The sequence below is a fragment of the Lontra canadensis genome, unplaced genomic scaffold (assembly GCF_010015895.1).
Source record: "Lontra canadensis isolate GAN:19392208 unplaced genomic scaffold, GSC_riverotter_1.0 scaffold191, whole genome shotgun sequence".
NCBI classification, from domain to species: Eukaryota; Metazoa; Chordata; class Mammalia; order Carnivora; family Mustelidae; genus Lontra; species Lontra canadensis.
The window spans coordinates 858,102-883,345 of NW_022631185.1; the positions used below are offsets into that span (position 1 = coordinate 858,102).

Sequence of the window (25,244 nt, forward strand, 5' to 3'; positions counted from 1 at the left end):
ACCAGAGTTGCAGTCATGAACACCTGAAAAAGTAAAACTAAGGCATTAGATTGACCTTCAGGTGGTGGGTAGGATCAGAGCGGTCATTCCACTGCTGATAAAGACGCAGAGATCCAACCCGGAGTCACCAAGGCATCTTGAGGTTCAAGCTCTGTGCTGGGCTCGAGGAGACAGATGCAGCCTTTGCACAATGCTACCGCAGCTGAGAGAAAAGGGGTGGCACTGGAGACGAAATGGCTTTCCCACGAGGACTGTGGGGGCAGAGGGCAAGTGGGAAAATGGTCCTGATGGTAATTCCACCAAGAACAGCAGCAGCAGTGTCTCCTTGGCCCTTGCTATACACCTGCCCTGGGCTGAGCGCTCCCAAGCTGTGCTAGAGGGATTAAAGGTAGCCAGGTCTGGAGTTAGTCATTTGCATTTGAATCCAGTTTCTGGAACCAGTGCTCATCTCTTATATGACCTTGGGGAACCAACTAGCTTTCTGACCCTGGACTTCCCTAGAAATACAACCTCATTCCCATTCCCACCTCCTCAGGTTGCTGTGAGAATTAGCAAAGATGCTCACAACACAAACCCTGGAGTCCCAACACTGGCACCTGCTCCAGGTGTGTCTTTGTAACCCTCTCGGGGCCGAGGTGAGCACCATCACCACCTCTGCACCAGCCACCAAGGAGCAACAGCGAGCTGCCCAGACTCCAAGGCTGAGAAGCGCCACTTGCCCCGCGGGTGGGTCGGCAGGTTCTGAGAAGCCCTGTTTCCTCCTCACACACACCCAGGGGTGGAGAGCCTTTGGGGGACTGGCGAAACAAGATTGCTTGGCCCAGGGACGTCACTGCCTGCAGAGGCTGGAGGTGCCCAGGACTAGAGAGGCCACGGGTGCAGCCACCACAACAACGAATGGGTACCTCGGCTCTTAACCTCCCCCAAATGCTATGGAGCAGCCCAGACCTTACGCCCACTACACAGGAGGAATCTGAGGCCCACAGAGGGGGTTAGTTTGCCCGTGTCTCCTGGGGATCTCCACACCCTGCACCGGGGCTTGGACGGAGATCCTCATCAGTGCCTTACTTCCCTCTCTGCTGGGCTTCGGGACTCAAAACACACCTTCTTCATCCTGAGTCTCTCTGGTGCCCCCAGAGTCCTGCTCCAACCCACCAACCTCCATAGATACACCAGGAAAATGGGCGCACACTACAAAGCGAGGGTTTATTGTATTATTAAATGTCTGGACCTTAGAAAGCAAAGAAGAAGTCAATAATGTAGATTAAAATTAAAAGTGTGTATGTGTCCATTACATTATGCATAGCATAAAAAAACTGAAAACAATGAGAACATATACTTCCAGTATTAAAAATGATTCCACAAAGTAAAAAAGCCACAAAATGAGTGAAATCCCAACATACATCTTTGTTGTTTCACATCCTTTTATAAAAAGAGAATCAAAATTCACAGAATAGGCAGAAGATACGAAGAGACATTTTAGCAAAAATATAGATAGCAAACGCACATCTGAAAAAAAAGGCTCATCATGACTCCTTAGCAAAATTCAGTTAAAACACTAAACAGCACTACACACTTATAAAAGAGTTAAAATTAAGAACTGACCAAAACTAAACCATTCACTAAGACATGAAGGAAACGCAACTCTCATACCCACTGCTGGTAAGAATACAAAAAGGTATAATAAATTAGGTCACAGTTTGCTAATTTCTTTAAGTTAAACATTTATCTACCCTAAGACTGAGACTTTCTACTCTGAGTTACTGACAAAAGGTAAGTGAAACACATATCAATATAATTACACACAAATGTTTGTATCAACTTTATTTTCCATAGGCAAAAATTAGAAATACCCAAATGTCCATAAACTAATGGGTAAACTAATAGTGCTATCCTCAAAGATAAGAATATTTCTCAGCCAAAAAACAAAAACAAAGAAACAAGTTACTTATATATCACTGATGCATCTACAATTCTTTATGCAACATAAAAGTAGGAAAAAAAACTTTGACTCCTACTATATAAAATTATAGAAAATTAAGTTTTCTATTATAACGGAAAGCAAATCAATGATGACTCGGGAGGGCTGGGAAGGCAGGTAGAGAGATTATGAAAAGACACGAGGTAAATATGCAATGACACATGATCACTACCGTGACTGTGATGTTCCAGGTTCGTAAGTATGTCAAAACTTACATTTCCAGTATATACAGTTTATTACATGTAAATTATACCTTAATAAAGCTTTTGAAAAATGATTCAAAATAAAAAATCTGCCCAACTCTTTTTGGAAAACAGGTTTTGCAACCCTACATTCACTGCACATTCTTGCCCCGTGGAGGCCAGTTTTGCTCAGTGAAAGCAAATGTAGTGACCAATGAAGGGGTTCCAACCAGCGTCTAAAGGACTGTTGGCTGGGTCACAAAAGCCACATCCCTGGACTACAGATCCCCCTTTTCTCGATCTGTTTACTGCCTATGCAGCAATGGTCTTGAGGTGAACATCGCTGAGAGGTTATAGGAATCCAAAAAACCTTTCCATTACTTCCAATGACCATGACATAAGCTACACAAGGTAACTACACCTGGAGGTCCACGGACTGGCACGCACACCAGCTCTGCGGTCCCTGGCATAGATGTGTTTGCGGGCACGCTTTTAGAGGAGGCACACTCCATCTGGTCAGCTGTGGCCTCCTCCCATCCCTATGAAGCCAATGTTATTGCAGCAGTTCAGTTTCCCCTCAACCTTACAGCCATACAACCAATGACTATCACCTACAGAAACCGGGATGTCAGGGCACATGGCTCTTTGCAGGACCTGGGGAAGAGGTTCCCCGCAACAGTGCTGACATTCCCCGTGATATCCTCTGTGAACAAAGGAAAAAATTCATGCTGCTCCCAGAAGCACATGAGGTTCTCACACCTGATCCTCCTCGGCGTGACCTCTGAGATTCCCCAAACTCACAACATCGTGTCTCAAATGAGGACCAGAAAACCCTGCAGTCTTTCCTAGGAGGCCACGGGCAGTACAAATTTGGCAAAAACTGGTAAGCTATTTCTGCCACTGTTACTGTCCCCTTGAGGCACAGAAAGTTTGAGACCCACCCCAATGAAAGCTGTCCACCCCTTCATGCTTGCAGACTTCAAAATGTTTATAAACCACTATACATGGTAAGTAGAACAGCCAAGATCAAAGAGGACTTAAACAGCAAGGACTTGTTATTGCACAAGCCAAAGCAAGAGGAGCTAGCAGTTCTTGAGTTAAGTGACTTGGAAGCTGGAAAAATTAATCACGAAGATCTCAAGAGACCATGTCCCTGCAAAGGGTGGTCCTTTTCTGTCAGCTACACTCATACGGTGTTCTCTAGGACTATGCGGGTCGGGTCCATGCCAGTTAGTCAGAAAAAAGTCAAGGTCCCCCTAAGGACTCAGGTTACTCCTAATTTCCTCCAACAAATGAGAACAGAGGTCAGCTTCCCTGAGCACAGTGGGGTGATGACTGATGCACGTTGTGGAGACTTGCCAGGTGGTTGAAGTACACAGTTTTGGCCACAAACTGGCAGCGACATAATTCTGGAAAGAGCCCTGGGCAGTTTAGAAAATGCAACATAGGCCACATAGGCACACGTGCTTCCACGTAACTGAAACTTAAGGGAAATCTCTCTGCTATTGGCACTTGGATGTAGAAGACTGAATTCAGACAAATGGTGCCTCACAAAGGGTTTCCTCTCGTATCATTACACTGAACAAGGAAACTACATTTCCTACCCATCTAAGCCCTTTCGCCGGTGTGAACTCTCCGATGCTGAGAAAGATTAGATTTTCGGCTAAAAGATTTCCCACATTCACTGCAGTCATAAGGCCTCTCTCCTGTGTGAACTCTCTGATGATAATGTAGGGTGGAACGAGAGGTAAAAGATTTCCCACACTCACTGCACTCAAAAGGCCTTTCTCCTGTGTGAACTCTCCGGTGAATAATGAGGTGAATTCTTTGGGTGAAGGACTTCCCACATTCGCTGCACTCGTGTGGCCTTTCGCCTGTGTGAACTCTGCGATGTCGAATCAGTATGGAGCTATTGGTAAAAGATTTCCCACATTCACTACACTCATAAGGCCTTTCTCCAGTGTGAACTCTCTGATGATAACCGAGGGCAGAGACAGAAGTAAAAGATTTCCCACACTCACTGCACTCATAAGGCCTTTCTCCAGTGTGAACTCTCCGGTGTTTAGAGAGGTATGAATTCTGACTAAAGGATCTCCCACAATCACTACATTCATAAGGCTTTTCTCCAGTGTGAACTCTCTGGTGTTGACTCAGCTGGGAACTATCCCTAAAAGATTTCCCACATTCATTGCAGTCAAAAGGCCTTTCTCCTGTGTGAACTCTCTGATGACAACGGAGGGCAGAGGTAGAGGTAAAAGACTTCTCACATTCTCTGCACTCATAAGGCCTTTCTCCAATGTGCACTTTCTGATGATAACGGAGGGCAGAGCCAGATGTAAAGGATTTTCCACACTCACTGCACTCATAAGGCCTTTCTCCTGTGTGCACTCTCTGGTGTATATTGAGGTGATTTCTTTGGGTAAAGGATTTCCCGCATTCACTACACTCATAAGGCCTTTCTCCTGTGTGAACTCTACGGTGTCGAATTAGTATTGGTCCATTGGTAAAAGATTTCCCACATTCGCTACACTCATAAGGTTTTTCTCCAGTGTGAACTCTCTGATGATAACAGAGGGCAGAGCCGGAGGTAAAAGATTTTCCACATTCACTGCATTCATAAGGCCTTTCTCCCGTGTGAACTCTCTGATGCTGAGAGAGGTAAGATTTGTGGCTAAAAGATTTCCCACATTCACTGCATTCATAAGGCCTTTCTCCTGTGTGAACTCTTCGGTGTATAATAAGGTGATTTATTTGGGTAAAAGATTTCCCACAATCATTACACTCATATGGTCTTTCTCCTGTGTGAATTCTCTGATGATAACGGAGGCCAGAGCTAGAGGTAAAAGACTTTCCACATTCACTGCATTTATAAGGTTTTTCTCCAGTGTGAATTCTCTGATGGTAACGGAGCGCAGAGCTAGAAGTAAAAGATTTTCCACATTCACTACATTCATAAGGCCTTTCTCCTGTGTGTACTCTCCAGTGTTCAATGAGATCAGATTTTCGTCTAAAAGATTTCCCACATTCAGTGCACTCATAACTCATTTCTCCAGTATGAACTGTACGTTGTTGAGTAAGGATGGAGCTCTGGCTAAAAGTCTGAGCACATACACGGCACACGTAACAATTTTCATCAGTTTGACTTCTCTGAGGATGAACAAGGACAAATTTTTGGCTAAAGGATTTCCCACATTTGCTACATTTGCACTGCCTTGGCCCAGCATGAATTCTTCGATGCTGACTGAGGGTTGAGCTTCCCCTAAAGGATTTTCCACAGTCACGACACACATGAAGCCTGTCAGAAGTATGGACTCTCTGATGAATTATAAGTGAGGATTTGTACCTGAATGTTTTTCCACATTCAGGGCACACGAGACACTGTCTTCCAGCGTGGACACCCTGGTCCTGAACAAGTGTGTGTTTGGGACCAATAGCTTTCTTGCATTCTTCCCAGGTGCGATGACTTTTCATGCTCTGAGAAGTCACCCCACGCTCAGTGATTTTATTCTCCCCAGTATGAGTGGTCTGTTGTTGTTGATGCTCTGAGGTGGCCAGGAAGTCCTTTTCAACCTCCTCATACGTTAAGGGCTTTCCCGAATCATGGAGATTGCTGCTCTTCACAAGTGAAGCCCTATCCACACTGCTTCTGATGGGTTTTTCTCCCATGGCTTGCTTCTCATGCTGTTGAAGGTTTGCACTAGGATAAATTTGCTTCACACGTGCCCCATACTTGAAGAGTTTCTGGTTGTTCTGTTTTCCCTGGTGCCCAACCAAGTGGAAAATCTCTCTCAAGACTAAAGAACACATCTCACAGGGGTGGGTCTTCTGGGAAGACCGAGGTTCCTTCGGAGTCCTGGCCTGTGACACACCTACAGAAATGCTCTGTTCAAAGGGTGCCTCCGCAGCCTCTGCTCGACAGGAGCAACCTGAACACAAAGAAACACTTGTGACGTACACTTTATTGGAAGAGAGCAATCTAATTACAAATATACAAATGAAAAGCAAAAATGAGCAGATAACTATTCTTATGTCAAAGTAGACTTTAAAGTCAAAAATTATCCGGCAAAAAAATATCTCTACACAATGATAAAGAAGTCAATGCATCAAAAGGATATAATATGTACCCAATATCCAAGCACCTAAATATATTAAGCAAATAACAGAAATAGAGAGCAATGCAGTAACAGTAGAAGACTTTAATAACCTGTTATCAACAATGGACAGATTATCCAGACAGAAAATCAATTACGGAAATGTTAGAGTTGAACTGCACTTACACCAAATGCACTTAACAGATATATACAGAAGATGCCCTTCAATTGCAACAGAATACATTCTTCTCAAATACGCCTGGAACATTCTCGAGAACTCTCTCATATGTTAGGTCATGAATTTTTTTTTTTTTTTTTTTTTAAGATTCTATCCATTTATTTGTGAGAGAGTGAGAGCATGAGAGGGGAAGGGTCAGAGGGAGAAGCAAACTCCCTGCTCAGCCAGGAGCCCAACATGGGGCTCCAGGGTCATGACCCAAGCCAAAGGCAGATGTTTAACTGACTGAGCCATCCAGGCACACTCTTTTTTTTTTTTTAAGATTTTATTTATTCATTTGGGGCACCTGGGTGGCTCAGTCAGGTAAGTGTCTGCCTTCAGCTCAGGTCATGATCCCAGGGTCCTGAAATCGAGTCCCACACATCAGGCTCCCTGCTAAGTAGGGAGTCTGCTTCTCCCGCTATCCTTCCCCACTGTTCATGATCTCTCCCCTATCTCAGATAAGTTAAGATTGTATTTATTTATTTTACTTTTATTTTTATTTTTTTTAAGATTTTATTTATTTGACAGAGAGAGATCACAAGTAGGCAGAGGCAGGCAGAGAGAGAGGAAGGGAAGCCGGCTCCCTGCCAAGCAGAGAGCCCAATGCAGGGCTTGATCCCAGGACCCTGGGATCATGACCTGAGCTGAAAGCAGAGGTTCAACCCACTGAGCCACTCAGGCGCCCCTGTATTTATTTATTTGAGAGAAAGCAAGCACAGCCAGGGGGAGGGGCAGAGAGAGAAGCAGGTTCCCAGACAAGCAGGGAGCCCAATGAGAGGCTGGATCCCAAAACCCTGGGATCGTGACCTGAGCTGAAGGCAGATGCTTAACCGACTGAGCCACCCAGGCACCCCATGAAACAATTCTTAACATTTAAGAAGACTAAAATCATATCAAGCATCTTTTCCAACTACATGGCACGAAGGTAGCAATCATTAACAGAAGTTAAGCTGGAAAATATCACAAATATGTGGAATTTAAACAACATTCTTCCAAACAAACAATGGATCAAAGAAGAAATAAAAAAAAATCTATGTACACAAATGAAAATAGAAACCTAACACATTAAACCTTACAGATGCAAGAAAATCAGTTATAAGGGGGAAGTTTATACCAATAAATATCTACATTAAGAAAAAAGAAAAATTTTGGGGCACCTGGGTGGCTCAGTAGGTTAAAGCCTCTGCCTTCAGCTCAGGTCATGATCCCAGGGTTCTGGGATGGAGCCCCGCATATTGGGCTCTCTGCTCAGTAGGGAGCCTGCTTCCCCCTCTCTCTCTGCCTGCCTCTCTGCCTACTTGTGATCTCTCTCTGTCAAATAAATAAAATTTTTTTTAAATATTTTTAAATTAAAAAAAAGAAAAAAAAATTTTTAATTTATTTTAAATATTTTATTTATTTATTTCACAGATAGAGATAGGCAGAGAGGCAGGCAGAGAGAGAGAGGGAAGCAGGCTCCTCGCCAAGCAGAGAGCCCGATGTGGGGCTCGATCCTAGGACCCCAGGATCATGACCTGAGCCGAAGGCAGAGGCTTTAACCCACTGAGCCACCCAGGTGCCCCAAGAGAAAAGAAAAATTTTAAATAAGCAACTTAATACCTCAACCTATGAGAAAAGGAACAAAGGTCAAAGCAGAAAGAAGCAAATACCAAAGACCAGAGCAGAAATAAATGAAATAGACATTAAAAAACAACAGAAAAAGACCCATGAAACTAAGAGTTGGGTTTTTGAGAAGATAAACAAATTGACAAACATTTAATTACACTAAGAAAAAAGAAAGACTCAAATAAAATCAGAAATGAAAGAGGAAACATCACAACCAATACCGTAGGAATACAACCTATCAAAAGGCAACAATGAACAATTATATGCCAACAAATTGGATAACCCAGAAGACATGGATAAATTCACAGAAACCTACAAACGACCAAACCAAAAAAACAAAGGAAGGAAGGAAGGAAGGTACAACCTGACAATACTGAATAATGAAGAAACAGAAAATGTGAACAGACTCATAACTGGCAAGGAGAAAATGTTCCACAAAGAAAAGCCCAGGAACAGATAGAATCAGAGGGAATTCCACTACATAGTTAGAGAATTAACACCATCTTTTTTTCCCAGAGGTCTATTTTATTTATTTATTTAAATAATTTATCCATTTATTTGAGAGAGGGAGACACAGCGAGGGAGGGAATACAAGTAAGGGGAGTGGGAGAGGGAGAAGTGGAGCTCCTCCTGAGCAGCGAGCCCGACATGGGGCTGGATCCCAGGACCCTGGGATCACAACCCGAGCAGAAGGCAGATGCCTAATGACTGAGCCACCCAGGTGCTCCAAAGATCTATTTATTTTAGAGATATAGAGACGGAGGACGAGCAGGGGGAGGGGCAGAGGGAGGGAAAGAGAGAATCTCAAGCAGAATCTTTTTTTTTTTTTTAAAGATTATTTATTTATTTATTTGACAGAGAGAGATCACAAGTAGATGGAGAGGCAGGCAGAGAGAGAGAGAGAGGGAAGCAGGCTCCCTGCCGAGCAGACAGCCCGATGTGGGACTCGATCCCAGGACTCTGAGATCATGACCTGAGCCGAAGGCAGCGGCTTAACCCACTGAGCCACCCAGGCGCCCCTCTCAAGCAGAATCTTCACTGAGCATGAAGCCCAAGCTCCATCTCACAACCCTGAGATCATGACCTGAGCTGAAATCAATAGTCAGATGCTCAACAAACTGAGAGAGCTGCCCAGGTATCCCCACCATCCTTCTTGAAGTCTTCCAAACAACTGAAGGGGGAACACTTCCAAACTCATTTGCAAGGCCAGCATTACCCTGATGTCAAAGGCATTTAAGGACAATGCAAGAGAAGAAAATTACAGACCAATATCCTTGATGAACAGAAACACAAGATTCCTAAAAGAAAAAATCCTTGCAAACCAAATCCAAAAGCACATTACAAGCATCATACAATACAATCAATCAAGATTTATCCCTGAGATGCAAGGATAGTTCAACATGTGTAAATCAATACACATGATATACCACCATAACTGAGTAACAGTTCAAAGGGTAAAAATCGTATAGCCATATCAATAGATGCAGAAAAAGCATCTGGCAAAATTCAATATGCTTTCATGGTAAAAAAAAAAAAAAATCACTAACAAATTAGATATATAAGCAACGAAACTCAGTATATCTGACTGGCCCACAGCTAATATATTCAACGATCAAAAGCTCAAAGCTAAAAAAAAAAAAAAAAAAAAAAAAAAAAAAAAAAAAGCTCAAAGCTTCCCTCTTCCCCTCTCCTGGCCTCTGTCCTTGTCTCTGTTCCTTGTCAGGAACAAGACAAGGTGCTCGCTCGCTCCACTTCTATCCAATATAACAGCAGTGGTAATCCTAGCCCTGAGTAATTAAGGAAAAAAAATAAGTAAAAGGCATCCAAATCAGAATGGAAGAAGTAAAGTTATCTGTTTGCAGGTGACATAATCTTACATATAGAAAACTATAAAGAATCCACCAAAACACTGGGACATCTGCAAGGCTCAGTCGGTTAAGTGTCTGCCTTCAGCTGGAGTCATGATCCTTGGGTCCTGGGATCAAGTCCCACACTGGACTCCTTGTTCAGCAGGGAGCCTGCTTCTCCTTCTGCCTGCCATTCTCCCTGCTTATGGTCTCTTCCTGACAAATAAATAAAATCTTTAAAAAAAAAACCCAAAAAACCTATCAAGCAATATTCCATCTTAAAAAAAAGACTCCCCCGGGTGCCTGGGTGGCTCAGTGGGTTAAGCCTCTGCCTTCGGCTCAGGTCATGATCTCAGGGTCCTGGAATCGAGGCCCACATCGGGCTCTCTGCTCAGCGGGAAGCCTGCTTTCTCCTCTCTCTCTCTATGCCTGCCTCTCTGCATACTTGTGATCTCTCTCTGTTTCAAATAAACAAAATCTTAAAAAAAAAAAAAAAAGACTCCCCCAAAACACTATTAAATAAATGAATTCAGTAAAGTTGCAAGATAAAAAAAAATCAATATACAAAACTAAGCTGCATTTACATACACTAGTAATAAAGTATCTGAAAAAAAAATTGAGAAAACAATCCCACTTAAAATAGCATCAAAAAGAATAGAATTGGGTGCCTCGGTGGCTCAGTGGGTTAAGCCTCTGCCTTCGGCTCGGGTCACGATCTCAGGGTCCTGGGATTGAGTCCCACGTCGGGCTCTCTGCTTGGCAGGGACCCTGCTTCCCCCACCCCCCTGCCTGCTTGTGATCTTTCTCTGTGTGTCAAATAAATAAATAAAATCTTTAAAAAAAAATAAAAATAAAATACTCAAAGAAATTTAACCTAGAAGGTGAAAGATCTATATCCTAAAAATAAGAAGATACTGATGAAAGAAACTGAAGACAGACAGAAAGATATCCAACATTCTTGAATATCTTGTTCTTGCTTTTGATATCCACAACAAAATTCCACTGACATTTTTCATAGAAGTAGAAAAAACACTCCTTAAATTTGTATGGAACCACAGAAAACCCCAAATAGCCAAAGCAATTTTGAAAAAGAAAAACAAAGCTGGAGACATCACACTCCTTGATTTCAAAATACTCCAAAGCTATAATAATCAAAACAGTACGGTACTAGCATAAAAACAGACCAATGAAAGAGAAGAGAGAGCCGAGAAGTAAACCCATGCACACATGGTCAACCGATCTTTGACTAGGACACCAAAAACAGACAATGAAGAAAGGACAGTCTCTTCAATGGTGATGGGAAAACTGGATATCCACATGGAAAAAGAAAAAAAGAGGACCTCCACCCTGGGTCTTAAAATAAGAGGGAAGGTGTGGGGAAAACGTGGCCAAGCCCACCAGCTAGCATGACAAGCCAGACTAGCTGCCACGGAGTGTGGGCATTCTGGGCTTACACCCTCTCCCTGCCCCAAGTTTTCTGTATGTACTTCGGGGGGCCAGCCCCACTGCAATGAGGCCAAGGCTGTGGATATTCTCCACATAGACACTGAGGCACTGAAGAAACTCAACAAGAATAAAAAAATTAGTCAAGAAGCTGGCAAAGAGTCTTGGAACACGAGGAAAAAGAAAAGAAGCTGGCAAAGAAGTATGTATTTTTGCTTTCAGAATCGCTGCTCAAGCAGATCCCACAAGTCCTGGCTGAGGGCTGAGTGAGGCTGGCAAGTCCCTGTCTCTAATTCACAGCGAGACCCCGGTGGCCAAAATGGGTGGAGCGAAGCCCAGCAGCGAACAGCACATGAAGAAGGTCCCGTGTCTGGCGGCGGCCACTGGCCACGGGAGGATGACGGAAGATGAGCTCGTGTACAACATCTACTGAACTGTAACTTCCTGGGGTCCAGGCTCAAGAAGAACTGACAAAACAGCTGAGCTTCCTACACTAAGAGCAGCATGGGCGAGCCCCAGAGCCTTCACTAAGACACAGCCTAGTGAGTTGTAGCGCTACCAATGAGAAAAAGGAAGAAGGAGAAGGTGGAAAAAAAAGGAAACTGGACCCTTATCTTACACCACTCACAAAAATTAATTTGAATTGGAGTAAGAACTTAAACATAAGACCTAAAATTATAAAAGTTTTATTTTTTAAATATTTCTTTACTTATTTGAGAGAATGCCAAGGGCGCACACATGCTCAAGTCAGTGGGGGGAGGGGCAGAAGGAAAGAAAATTCAGACTCCGTGCCAAACAGGGAGCCCAACACGGGGCTCAATCCCACAACCCATAAGATCACGACGTGAGCTGAAACCAAGTCAGACACCTAACCAACTGAGCCACCCAGGCACCCCTGAAATTATAAAACTTGTAGAAGAAATTCAGGGAAAAAAGCTCCTTGATATTGGTATTGCCAATGATTTTTTGGATATGACACCAAAAGCAAAGGCAACAAAAGCAAAAATAAACAAGTGGCACTGTATCAAATCAAAAACTTCTGTATGGCAAAGGAAACAACAAAATGAAAAGGCAACCTAAGGAACAGGAGAAAATATCTGCAAAAGATCTGACAAGACTTAACATCCAGAGTATATACAGAACTCATAAAAACAACAACAGGGGCACTTCGGTGGCTCAGCTGGTTAAGTGCCTTTGCCTCAGATCATGATCCCAGACTCCTGGGAATGACCCCCAGGTCAGGTTCCCTGCTGAGCAGGAGCTTCTCCCTCTGCCCCTCCGCCGGGGTTGTGTTTTCTCTCTCTGCCAAGTAAATAAAATCTTTTTTTTTTTTTAAGATTTTATTTATTTATTTGACCGAGAGAGACATAGTGAGAGAGAGAACACAAACAGGCGGAGCAGGAAAGGGAGAAGCAGGCTTCCCGCTGAGTAGGGAGCCCGATGTGAGACTTGATCTCAGGACCCTGGGATCCTGACCAGAGCCAAAGGCAGATGCCTAATGACTGAGACACCCAGGCGCCCCCAAATAAATAAAATCTTAAAAAATCCTCAATAACAACAACAACAAAACCAAATAATCCAATTAAAAATAGGGAAAGGACCTCAATAAACACTTATCCAAAGACACAACAAATGGCCAACATATACACAAAAAGATGCTCAACATTACTAGTATCAGAAAATTGCAAATCTGAATCACAGTATCACCTCACACCACTCAGAATGGCTCTTATCAAAAAGCAAGAGGTAACAAGTGTTGGTGAGGAATGTGAAGAAAAGGAGACCCTTACATACAGCTGGTAAGATGCACTCGTACAGACATTGGTACAGAATAGAAGATCTCTAAAAAATTAAAAATATGGGTGTCTGGTGTCTGACTGGCTCAGTCCCAAGAGCTTGTGACTCTTTATGCCTGGATTGTGAGTTTGAGCCCCACACAGAGCATAAAGATTACTTAAAAATAATTTTAAAAATCTTAAAAAACTGAAAAACAAACTATGATATGGTTCAACAATCCCTCTTCTCTGCACACGTCCAACGGCGATGAAATCCGTATCTCCCAGAGACACCTGCAGCCCTGTGTTCACTGCAGCATTATTCACAACAGCCGAGGTACAGAAACAACCTTTCTATGTAGCTTTCTATGGAAAGTATCTTTCTACGGATGAATGATAGATAAAGCCTGATACATATATGCTACATATTATTCGGCCATAAAAAAAGGAAATCCATATCCATAAGTTGACATGGATAAACCTGGAGGACAAAACTCACAGTGCAATAAGAGCAAGACAAATACTATATGGTGTCACTTATATGTGGAATTTTATTTTTTTTATTTTATTATTATTATTTTTAAAAAGATTTTATTTATTTTTATTTGACAGAGATCACAAGTAGGCAGAGAGGCAGGCAGGGAGAGGGGGAAGCAGGCTCCCCACTGAGCAGAGAGCCCGATGCGGGGCTTGATCCCAGGACCCTGGGATCATGACCAGAGCTGAAGGCAGAGGCTTTAACCCACTGAGCTACCCATGCGCCCCTGGAATTTTAAACAAATAAATAAAAGAGGCAAGCCCACCACCACACTGGCCAGGGCCACTCGCCTCCCTCCCACCTGTGCGTGGCCAGCTGGCAGGTGCCTACAATGCCGCTCCCACTGCAGGTCCAGCCTGGGAGCAGGTGCCAGGCCTCCATGTGGTGGGCTCTGTGTGCTCCGGGCCCAGGAGCAGCGGGACACAGGCCAGGCCACCACCACCTATCTCCCCACCCTTGGAGACAGCTCCCCGGCCAGCTCCATTTTGTGAGGGGAGCTGGGCCCTGTCCCCGATGTTCCCTACCACCTGGTGGGCGTGTGGCAGGGTAAGGCAGGGCAGCTTTGTCCACTCCGGTGCCCTAGTGCCCTGGGGGACTGGGAGGTCAGCAGGTATTGGGCACGGCACAGGGCCTGGGCGGGTAAGTCGGGGAAAGGACACCAGAGTTGGTGGCCACGCACCAGTAGGACTGACAGTCGGCGGGGCAGTGGGGTCACGGCCAGCCTGCACAACTTTGTGGGGAGGAAACGAGGTGCCAGGGAGGAAGGAGCGGATTTGGTCTCCCTGCAGTCTGGCTTACATGCAAAGAATGCAGCCATCGGGGGACCCAGGCAGCTCAGTCGTTAAGCATCTGCCTAAGGCTTAGGTCGTGATCCCAGGGACCTGGGATCGAGCCCTGCATCGAGCTCCCAGTTCGTAGGAAGCCTGCTTTCCCTCTGCTAGTTTCCCTGCTTGTATTTCTTCTCTTGCTGTGTCTCTGTCAAATAAACTAATAAAATCTTAAAAAAGAAAACAAAAAACAAGATCCAAAACAATTGTCTATCATTTATTTTATTTTTTTAAAGATTTTTTATGTATTTATTTGACACAGAAAGAGGTCACAAGTAGGCAGAAAGGCAGGCAGAGAGAGGGGGTAAGCAGGCTCCCTGCTGAGCAGAGAGCCCAACGTGGGTCTTGATCCCAGGACCCTGAGATCATGACCTGAGCTGAAGGCAGAGGCTTTAACCCACTGAGCCACCCAGGCACCCAATTGTCTATCATTTAAAAAAAAAAAAAAAAGAAAAAAAAAGAAAAGAATGCAGCCATCTGGTGGCTTGCAGTCCCTGGACATGCCCCAAAGGTTGAAAGAGGGCAAATATTAGGACCCATTTTTAGAAAGGTGTCCCTGAACACCAATGACAACATGGTTCTGACAGAATTTCATGACAATGGGTGCCCACAGTGCTACAACAGATGCTTCTCTACTAGGCATTTCTGTAGATCACATGGGAAGAAGCCACTACGTGATTCAGCCTCATGAGGACACTGAGGACAGTATGAAAGATCATGAAGACACAAATGGTTCAAAAGACAGTTTCAGAGAACAAGATAACTATCTTCCAACTGCAAATGTAGCAAGAATAATGAAAAATGCCATACCTCAAACAGATAACTGTGTTCAAGAGTAAGTAAGGGCGCCTGGGTGGCTCAGTGGGTTAAAACCTCTGCCTTTGGCTCAGGTCATGATCCCAGGGTCCTGGGATTGAGCCCTACATCAGGCTCTCTGCTCAGCAGGGAGCCTGCTTCCCCCTCTCTCTCTCTGCCTGTCTCTCTGCCTACTTGCGATCTGTCAAGTAAATAAATAAATAAATCTTAAAAAAAAAAAAAAAAAAAGAGGGGCACCTGGGTGGCTTAGTCGGTTGGGCATCTGCCTTTGACTTGGGTCACGATCCTGGGCTCCTGGGATCGAGCCCCACATCGGGCTCCCTGCTCTGCAGAAGCCTGCTTTTCCCTCTCCCACGCCCCCTGCTTGTGTTCCCTCTCTCGCTGTGTCTCTGTCAAATAAATAAACAAAATCTTAAAAACTAAAAAAAAAAGTAAATAAAAAATTTAAAAAAAAAAGAATGACTAAGTGAGTTCATCAGCTTTATAACATCTGCAGCAAGTGAAAGATGTCATGAAGAGAAATGGAAGACAATCAAGGGAGAAGATATTCTCTTTGCCATGCTGACCTCAGGCTGTGACAGTTATGATGAACCTCTAAAATTATACCTTCAGAAATTCAGAGAGGCTGGGGCATCTGGGTGGCTCAGTGGGTTAAGCCTCTGCCTTTGACTCGGGTCATGATCCGAGGGTCCTGGGATCGAGCTCCGCATCGGGCTCTCTGCTCAGCAGGGAGCCTGCTTCCCTTCCTCTCTCTGCCTGCCTCCCTGCCTACTTGTGATCTGTCAAATAAATAAAAATAAAATAAAAATCTTAAAAAAAAAAAAAAGAAATTCAGAGAGGCTATGAAAGGAGAAAAAGGAATTGGTGGCAGAGTCATAGCTACAGATGGACTAAGTGAAGAACTTCCAGAGGAGGCACTTCCTAACCAGTTACCAGCTGGCCTAGTAACTGCAGACAGTCAACAACCACGTGTCATGGTTTACAGGATGTCGTATCAGCAGATTTCTAGTGTTCAACAAATTCAGTCTTCATGATCTGAAGAAACGGTGGCATGGGGAGTGGAGAGAAGTGAAAGAGTCTGATTGATTCTGGAAACAGACATGAGAAGGAAGTGACTGAGGAACAGATGTCCCTTTGTATACTAAACACCTGTAATGTTGCTTCCTGATGCTTGACTGAGGTGTTAATTCTGACTTGAAAATCTTTTTTATGAATGATTTGAAAGAGAAATTTGGATTTTAAAGGTATTAAAACGGGCACTGGGTGGCTCAGTTGTTAAGCGTCTGCCTTCGGCTCAGGTCATGATCCCAGGACCTCAGGGTCCTGGGATTGAGCCACCCTGCTCAGCAGGAAGCCTGCTTCTTCCTCTCCCCGTTTGTATTCTCTCTCTGTCAAATCAATAAAATCTTAAAAAAGAAAGAAAGAAAAAAAGAATCAAAATATTTTTGCTTTGTAGTTAAAAAACAACAACAACACACTGTTCAACCCATAGAAACAAAGAACAGAATGCCAGGGGCTGGGGGCCACAGGAAACAGGGAGCTACTGTCAGCTACAAACTGATGCAGTTCTGTGAACCTAATGCACAGCATGGTGAGTACAGTTAATAATGCTGAGCTGCATACTTGAATTTGCTAAGAGAACAGATCTTAAATATTCTTATACACCCCAAAAAGGTAAATATGCACAATGACAGATACGTTAATTAAGCCGTTTGGAGTAATCATGTCATAATGTATATGAATATCAAGTCATAGCACTATCTACTTTAAATAAAAATACACACAGGGGCGCAAGGGTGGCTCAGTGGGTTAAAGCCTCTGCCTTCAGCTCAGGTCACGATCCCAGGGTCCTGGGATAGAGCCTCTCGTCAGGCTCTCTGCTGGCCGGGGAGCCTGCTTCCCCCTCCCTCTCTCTCTCTCTGCCTACTTTTGATCTCTGTCTGTCAAATAAATAAATAAAATCTTTAAAAAAAAATTAAAAAATATATAAATACACACAATATTACTTGTCGGTTACGCCTCAATAAAGCTGTTTTAAAAAAAGGAAAGAAATCTGAACACTGTAAGTAAAACAGCACAAGACAGTCTTAAAAATACAGTCCATGGTCCAGGTGGGTAAAGACCATGATAATACCTGTAATTCCCAGCATAAGGAAGCACAATGAACTGTCAGATAAAAAAAAGGAAACAAAACCAGGGACACAAAAGTAACACAGACCTAGAGAGATGACCTGGCCAGGGAGAGGACAAACAAGATGCCATCCACTAGCCTCACTGCAAGTCTACTGAACTCCAATTCCTCCTGTGAGGGGTCAGCGCAGATAGCACTGGGTCCGTGGGGAGAGCAGAGGGGGCTGCGAAAACACAGCCCCAGCAAGGACTATCCAAGAAACTGCTGAAGCAAGCTGTACCTATTGTCCACATGCTGGAAAGGACAAAGCACCCTCTTACAGGGGGTAATGCAAAACCCAGTTTACATCGCTGGGGAGGGGGAGGGCCTTACCCAGTGAGGATAGAAGTGTAAAGTTCTCCAGCATCACTTCGCGGTACAGCCGTCTCTGAGCCTCATTAAGGAGATGCCATTCCTCCTGGGAGAAGTACACGGCAACATCCTCAAAGGTCAGGCCACCCTGTCAAGAATGGGATGGATAAAACCACGAACATTCTCTGAGAACTCACACTCCATCTCCTCTACGTCTACCCCACATTTCTCTTCCTCTGGAGCTCCCCACACCAGAGGAGGTACCAGGCCTTAGAGTGACTGAGAGCTGTTCTCTCCTCACGATCCTGTTCATGCAGCCCTCAGCAACAACAGGCAGGGGGACAGATTAGTGTCATGTAAGCTCTGGGCTGGGGTGCAGGGCCCCATCACTTCTACCAAGCAATTCCCCTACATCTCACAGATTGTACACACAAGAGCTAACCACATGGGCTCATGCTTCACCCTGAGGTTCCCCGTACCAGGGCACTAGGGCACTCAGCTCATGCTTATTCTCAATGTGCACATCATTCCGAAGACCACACCTCTCTCACATCTTTGGATCTCTCAAATGCTTTCCCACAGCTCTGCCATCTCTGTGTCCCACACCACAGGGATGTTCCTGGACTCACGCATGCACCGGGCACATGGCAACAAGAGTGTTTGAAAATTTCAAACATGATCTCGTATAGCCCCTGTCCTTTGATGGATCCCACTGACAAAGAAAGCCCCAAGTGCTGCTTGGAAGGCCTGCTTGGAAGACCTGTGATCTTTGCTTCAGTATTAGTTACCCAGAACCACAAGTCAATTTCAGATACATGTGACCCTCTCATACTTCTGTGCTTCCCTTGCTGTCCCTCAGCAGCAATAACCCTCCTGTCTCCACTTAACCTTCATTAAAGGCACGTCATATCCCCATTGGTCTCCAAGCCAGGCACAGTGACCCTCACAAATGAACAAATTTCCTCAGACCTTGTCCACCGGCAAGACTGAAACACCACAGATGCCATAAAAGCTCACCACAAGATTCTGGTGAATCTGTACAGTAGTGAGTAAACAGTGGGCCTGGCCTATCATCTTGATTCAATTACCTGCCTCCGTAGCCATGTCATGTCCACTCATCCCAGGGAAGTCTTGGTCGCCTGCCAGATCATTCTCTCTTCTATACTGCTCCCACTATCAAATTTCTCCCTCAGCGTGCACCCTCTTCTTTTTAACTCACTAGTAGCATTATCACCATGACACCACAACCTGCATAACCCCTCCTATATGTAATCCAAATCTCCACCTTGGTCCACAAAATCAATACCCATCACTTCTGGATGTCTCCATCCTGGACCTCTCCCCAGATTCCAGACCTGTGTGTCCCACAGACCATCTGATGCTTTTACTCAGTTCTCTGAAACTTCTCAGATTCTTTTTTTTTTTTTTTTAAAGATTTTATTTATTTATTTGACAGACAGAGATCACAAGCAGGCAGAGAGGCAGGCAGAGAGAGAGAGAGAGGAGGAAGCAGGCTCCCTGCAGAGAGCCCGATGTGGGGCTCGATCCCAGGACCCTGGGATCATGACCTGAGCCGGAGGCAGAGGCTTAACCCACTGAGCCACCCAGGTGCCCCAACTTCTCAGATTCTTAATAGGGCCAAAAGCCTTAAGATATTCTCAGTGGAAATTAACCTACCACCAACTTCCCCATCCCAGTTGATGGACCTTCTATAGCTCCAGCTGCTAAGACCAAAAACCCTGAGATCATCCCTAACACCTCCTTTCTCTCCCTCATCTACAACATCCAAAAGTCTACTTGGCCCTTCTTAAAAAATGGACAAAAGTGGGGCACGTGGGTGGCTCAGTGGGTTCGGCCTCTGCCTTCCGCTCAGGTCATGATCTCAGGGTCCTGGGATCGAGTCCTGCATTGGGCTCTCTGCTCAGCAGGGAGCCTGCCTCCTCCTGTCTGTCTCTGCCTGCCTCTCTGCCTACTTGTGATCTGTCAAATGAATAAAAAAAAAATCTTAAAAAAAAAAAAAAAGGACAGAAGTCCAACCCTTTCTTCAACCTCCACAGCCAGCACTCTTCTCCATCGATTATAGCCAATTGCCTCCTCCTGGGCTCCCTGTCTCCTTCCTTAACTCCATAATCTGTTCTCCACTGCGCAGCCACATGGAGCTTGTTAAACCTGGGCATCACCAACTCTTTCCTCCTATTCAAACTGCCCACTACTTCACTAACAGATGCCCAAGTTCTCAGGCAGCCCACATTACAGACCCGATTCTTGATCTCCTGCTTTTTGTTCGTAACAGAAAGAATGAAGACCTGCTGTAGCCGGTTTCTAACTCCAGCACACCTCCAAGCATTTACACGAACTGGAATCTGTTCCTGAGATAACCTTCCACACCTGTTTACACTGGCTGACTAAACCAAGAACACCTCCATGTAACCCTAGGCGTGCATGCAGGACCCTGACCTTGGGGTATCTCGAAGGTCCCAGACCCAACAGCTGGGAAAATATGTGAGTTTCGGGTTACCACGATCCCTTACACCATAGGGGTGGTGTCAGGGCACGCGAGGGACTGGGAGACCCTCTCCCTCCTTCTGTAGGTGCCACAAGTGCCTTTTCAGCCTCCAAAAACGGTGGGAAGAGTAAGGTAAACCGAGTGAGCTGGGCATCCTCTGTAGTCAAGTGACCTGTTAACGGACCAACCTCTGTGCCTCAGTGCTCCTTCCACCAGCTCTGCGACTTCCGACAAGAACTCCACTCCCAGGGCTCCCTCGTCGTCATCACCCCCATTCCAGCCCGTGCTCCCTCGCGCAGCTTCTGGAAAGCCGCTAACACCCTAACACAGGCGGCGTCCCTCTTCTGCTCACGACCCTCCAGGGCCCTAGGAGCGAAGGTACCGCACCGCGGCACGCCAGTCCAGGGGTCTCCGCCTCACGCTCTCCGTCCCCTCGTCCCCTGAGGGTAGAATCCTCCCGCCTCAGGCCCCCTGCAGCCCCCGCCCCGGCGGCCCCTCAGCCCGGAGCCTGCTCCCGCACGCAGCCCGCTGGCGCTCACACACGCGCCCCCGCCCACCGGCGCCTCCCTCTCCCGGACACCGGGGCCTGGGCCGCAGGGCCGCGAGCAGGCGCCCCGTGCTCGGGCCTTCGGGGTCTGGGTGGGGGAGGGCCCGGGGAACGAGCGCTTACCTGCGCGTGGTCTCTGGGCGCGGCCGCCGCCATCGGACTCCGTGGGTGGAGGGGACCAGCTGTCCCCTGTGCCGTCGCTGAATAGCGGACCCAAGTCTGTGCGGCGGGGACAGCGCCTCCTCCCGCCCGTCCTCTGGTCGCGCCACCACGACCCAGCCCCGGAGCTCCCGAACCTCGAACCGGGTGAAAGAATCAACGAGAACCAGAAATGACCAGGATGATGAGGGCCGGAAGCCCCGCCTCGAGACGAAGCGCAGGGCGGATATCCCTCACCTTGGTCCCTCATTGGCTCATGACTGAGGCCTCCCATCGCGGGACGTTCTGGGAAATGTAGTAGCTGCAAAGGGCGCTCACAGCGTTCGACCAGAGGACGGTCCAGGTGGCAGCCCGGGGATGCTAGTGGTGCTCCTGCGTCCGAGCGGGAGGCGCTTTGCTCGTGGGTAAACGCGGCGGACAGACGTTATTTTAACTCTAAAAAGCTCAGGCTGCGCCATGGGGATGAAAATATTTGAGATGTCCGGAAATCCTCTATCAAATGACATCTCATTCCATAGGTCGTTCAGACGTAAAAGAGTTCACGCACAGCTGGAAACATTATGGTGTTGTTCTTCAAATGTGCATGGCCTGAAGCATTACTCACTTTGGTACTAATGTGCTTGTCAGGAAGAAGAAAAAAGACTGCATACAGGGCCAGAACAGAAGAGCAAGAGAAGGTATGTTAGGCTGCCCTGAAGTGAAGCAGGTGGACAACAGGGATCGTTTCCGGTTCCCGCAGAAAACTTCTCCATTACCTGTGTCATCAGTGATTTTGACAGTTGGAAGCAAAAATCAACAGAAGTGGAAGTAAAATTGGAAGCTCTATACTAAATCCTCTAAATTTTATAAAAAAGCTAATTTATGGGGCGCCTGGGTGGCTCAGTGGGTTAAGCCTCTGCCTTCGGCTCGGGTCATGATCTCAGGGTCCTGGGATCAAGCCCCGCATCGCATTGGGCTGTCTGCTCAGCAGGAAGCCTGCTTCTCTCTCTCTCTCTCTGCCTGCCTCTCTGCGTACTTGTGATCTCTGTCAAATAAATACATTAAATTTTTTTAAAAGCTAATTTATAACTGTGTGGCTTTTTTTAAGATTTTATTTTTAGGGGTGCCTCGGTGGCACAGGTCCTCATCACACATTGTACCATAAATGCATAGATCTCCCTTTAGTTCTTTGAATTCCACATGTGCCCTTCCAACTCAGAGTATTCCCAGGTCTTTTTTTCTCCAAATGAAACCTCCCCTCCCCCTTCCAGCTATGCTTTGTTAGTTAGAATTTATCTTTTTTTTTTTTAATATAATTAAAAAGTTTTAATATTTATAGAATTGTGCAATCATTATCTAATTCCACAATCTCCATCACCTCAAAAAGAAATCTCATAAGTATTAGTAGTCACTGCCTAGTTCCCTGTACCTCTCCAGCACCTGTCAACCATTAGGCTACTTTCTGTCTCTATGGGTTTGCCTATTCTGAACACTTTGTATAAATGAAACTGTAAATATATGGCCTTTTGTATCTGGCTTCTCTCATTTAGCATAATGTTTTTAAGGTTCATCCATGTTGTATCATGCACCAATACTTCATTCCTTTTTAACTCCTTAATATTCAGATGCATGTATACACCATATTTTGTTAATTCATTCATCAGATGATGGATGTTTGCATTATTTCAACTTCTTGGCTTCTATGAATCATAGTGCTATAAATATTCACGTACAGATTTTTATTCAGACTTACATTTTCAACTCACAATTTTCAAGGATGAGAATTGTGAGGTCATGTGGTAACTATATTTACCTTTTTAAGGAACTTCCACAGTATTTTCCAAAGCAGCTCACCATTTTGCAACACTAGCAGCATTATAGGAGCATTCCAATTTCTCCATATCTTTGCTAATACTTTACTATTTTTTAAAACTACAGCCATCCTAGTAGGTGTGAAGTGGTATCTCCTTATCATTTTGCTTTCCATTCCATGATGACTAATAACGTGGAGCATCTTTTCACGTGTTATTTAGCCAGTTGCACATTTTCATAGAAGTATCTATTCAAATCCTTTTCTCATTTAAAAACTGATTATCTTTTTATTGTTATTATTGTTACTTATATATTCTGGATACAAATCCCTTAGGAAATATATGATTTTCTGTGGATTATCTTCAGTTTATTGATAGTGTCTGTTAAAGAACAAAATTTTTAACTGTGGGGGCATCTGGATGGTTCAGTCAGTTAAGCATTAAGTATCTGACTCTTGGTCTCAGAGTTGTGAGTTCAAGCCCTGCCCTGGGCTCCACACTGACCATGAAGCCTACTTTAAAAAAAAAAAAAATTAAGATTTTATTTATTTATTTGACAGACAGAGATCACAAGTAGGCAGAGAGGCAGGCAAAGAGAGAGAGAGGGGGAAGCAGGCTCCCCGCTGAGCGGAGAACCCAACACGGGGGCTCTTTCCCAGGACTCTGGGATCATGACCTGAGCTAAAAGCAGAGGCTTTAACCCACTGAGCCACGCAGGTGCTCCACCAGAAGAAATCTTACCAGCACCTTTATAGTCAATAGAAAATGCAGATGTGACTCCATTGGCCGACCCCAGTTCACACATGGAAATTTGATAAGGGGGCCTCAACTTGATTTCCATCTGCATGTCAGACAGATTTATCTTTGTTGAAAGAGACCTGGGATTATTATATCGCTGCTTGGTCCTCTGAATGAAGTTATCAAATTCAATGAAACAGTATGGTCTGACAGCAGTATTTGTCTTCATCATGTTATAAGTAGTAATGAACTCCTTCTGAAGCTCATCCAGGAAAGAGAAGGCCAGAACATTTGGGTAATTTTCAGTGCACAACATCATGTAGCTCACTCCCAAAGAGCTGATAAAATTAATGTTATAATGTCCAGTTTTCAGTGTACATCTATCAGGAAGCTGAGCAAGTTTCTTCGAGAGCATTTTAAAATACTTTCTGCACTCCTGCACGCCTGTGCCTTGTTCATAGTCAGTAGAAGCAGAAAGTGGCAGCCCATCTCTGACACGAATGACTGATGCAGATAAAATCATGGACATTTCAACCAGAAGAGGAGACCTGTCGAGCCGGGACCCGCCGCTCTGAGTAGAATTTATCTTTTTTAAAAAGATTTTATTTATTTATTTGACAAAGTTTCAAAAAACCTTATGTATCTGTAGTTCCCCGCTAAGCAGGGAATCCAATGTGGGGCTCCACCCCAGAACCCCAGTTATCTTTTTCTTTTTTAAACATTTTATTTATTTATTTGACAGAGAGAGAGAGAGATCACAAGTAGGCAGAGAGGCAGGGAGAGAGAGAGAGAGAGAGAGGAGGAAGCAGGCTCCCTGCTGAGCAGAGAGCACGATCCAGGGCTCAATCCAAGGACCCTGAGATCGTGACCTGAGCCGTAGGCAGCGGCCTTAACCCACTGAACCACCCAGGCACCCATGTGTTGGGTTTCCAACTTATGTCTGTACAAAAGTACTTTGGAGCCACTTGGTAGACCATGACATAAGAACACGTAGTGTTAATGAAGAACAATATGAATGCATGTACTGGGATAATACATCTTTCTAGAAAGCCTGAAAAACAACATCCATGAATTGTTTTTGGTAGTTGTTTTTCCTTTTTATTGGTCCAGTCTATTCATAGCAATAAAGGAATTTAGCAGGAGTTACAGGACCCAGTAGAGGAAAGAGCAAAATCCAGGCACTTTAGGGACATCATTCTTAGCTCCACCCACCTCAAAATACGGGGGGGAAGCTTACTGGTCCAGAAGCCATCTGAGCTGAGACAGGTCCTTTTGGCCCTCTGTGAAAATAAAGGACAAGTTTATGTCCAACATCACCTAGAAAATATTTCCTTCCAAAGCTGCCATGATCTTAAGGAACTCCTTAGAGGGAAGCCCGAAGGAGTTTGGCAAAGAAAAATTGTTTAACCAAATCTCTTAATAGACATCTTTTCAATTCAGTCTCTTTGAATCTCTCTCTCTTTTTTTTCTTTTGAAAGAGAGAGTGACAGAAGCAGGAGCAGAGGGGAGGAACAGAGGGGGAGGGAGAAGGAGGCTCTTCAACAGCAGAAAGCACAATGCGGAGCTTGATCCCAGGACCCTGGGATCATGATGTGAGTCAAAAGCAGATGCCCAACTAAGCCACCCAGGTGCCCCTCTTTGAATCTCTTAAAATAACTTGATGCTGGCTGTACCTGGTTGACTCAGTTGGAAGAGCA

The 25,244-nt window shown here is 45.0% G+C and overlaps 2 protein-coding genes and 1 pseudogene across 2 annotated transcripts; 1 reads left to right on the top strand and 2 right to left on the bottom strand.

Annotated features, from left to right (window-relative positions):
* Positions 1-1,187: 1,187 nt before the first annotated feature.
* Positions 1,188-21,912, bottom strand: LOC116861135 (zinc finger protein 345-like). Its single transcript, XM_032847617.1, has 4 exons — positions 21,257-21,912; positions 20,984-21,156; positions 17,829-17,955; positions 1,188-6,089 (listed from the first exon to the last, which is right to left on the bottom strand). The coding sequence occupies exons 1-4, from the start codon at positions 21,291-21,293 to the stop codon at positions 3,772-3,774; spliced, it is 2,655 nt and encodes an 884-aa protein (XP_032703508.1). The 5' UTR covers positions 21,294-21,912; the 3' UTR covers positions 1,188-3,771.
* On the top strand, positions 7,389-11,900 carry LOC116861112 (annotated as a pseudogene).
* LOC116861130 (vesicle-trafficking protein SEC22a-like) lies at positions 21,334-24,113 on the bottom strand. The gene is made up of 2 exons (XM_032847610.1): positions 23,515-24,113; positions 21,334-21,416 (listed from the first exon to the last, which is right to left on the bottom strand). The coding sequence occupies exons 1-2, from the start codon at positions 24,074-24,076 to the stop codon at positions 21,334-21,336; spliced, it is 645 nt and encodes a 214-aa protein (XP_032703501.1). The 5' UTR covers positions 24,077-24,113.
* Positions 24,114-25,244: the final 1,131 nt, after the last annotated feature.

Excerpts from the sequence above, each read along its gene's own strand:
- LOC116861135 (XM_032847617.1), bottom strand. The coding sequence starts at position 21,293 with ATGGGAGGCCTCAGTCATGAGCCAATGAGGGACCAAG. Across the intron at positions 21,157-21,256 it reads TGAGCCAATGAGGGACCAAG|GTTCGGGAGCTCCGGGGCTG; the intron begins GTGAGGGATATC and ends ACCCGGTTCGAG. Across the intron at positions 6,090-17,828 it reads TACACTTCTATCCTCACTGG|GTTGCTCCTGTCGAGCAGAG; the intron begins GTAAGGCCCTCC and ends CTTTGTGTTCAG.
- LOC116861130 (XM_032847610.1), bottom strand. The coding sequence starts at position 24,076 with ATGTCCATGATTTTATCTGCATCAGTCATTCGTGTCAGAGATGGGCTG. Across the intron at positions 21,417-23,514 it reads TGGAGCACCTGCGTGGCTCA|CAAAGCGCCTCCCGCTCGGA; the intron begins GTGGGTTAAAGC and ends TTTACCCACGAG.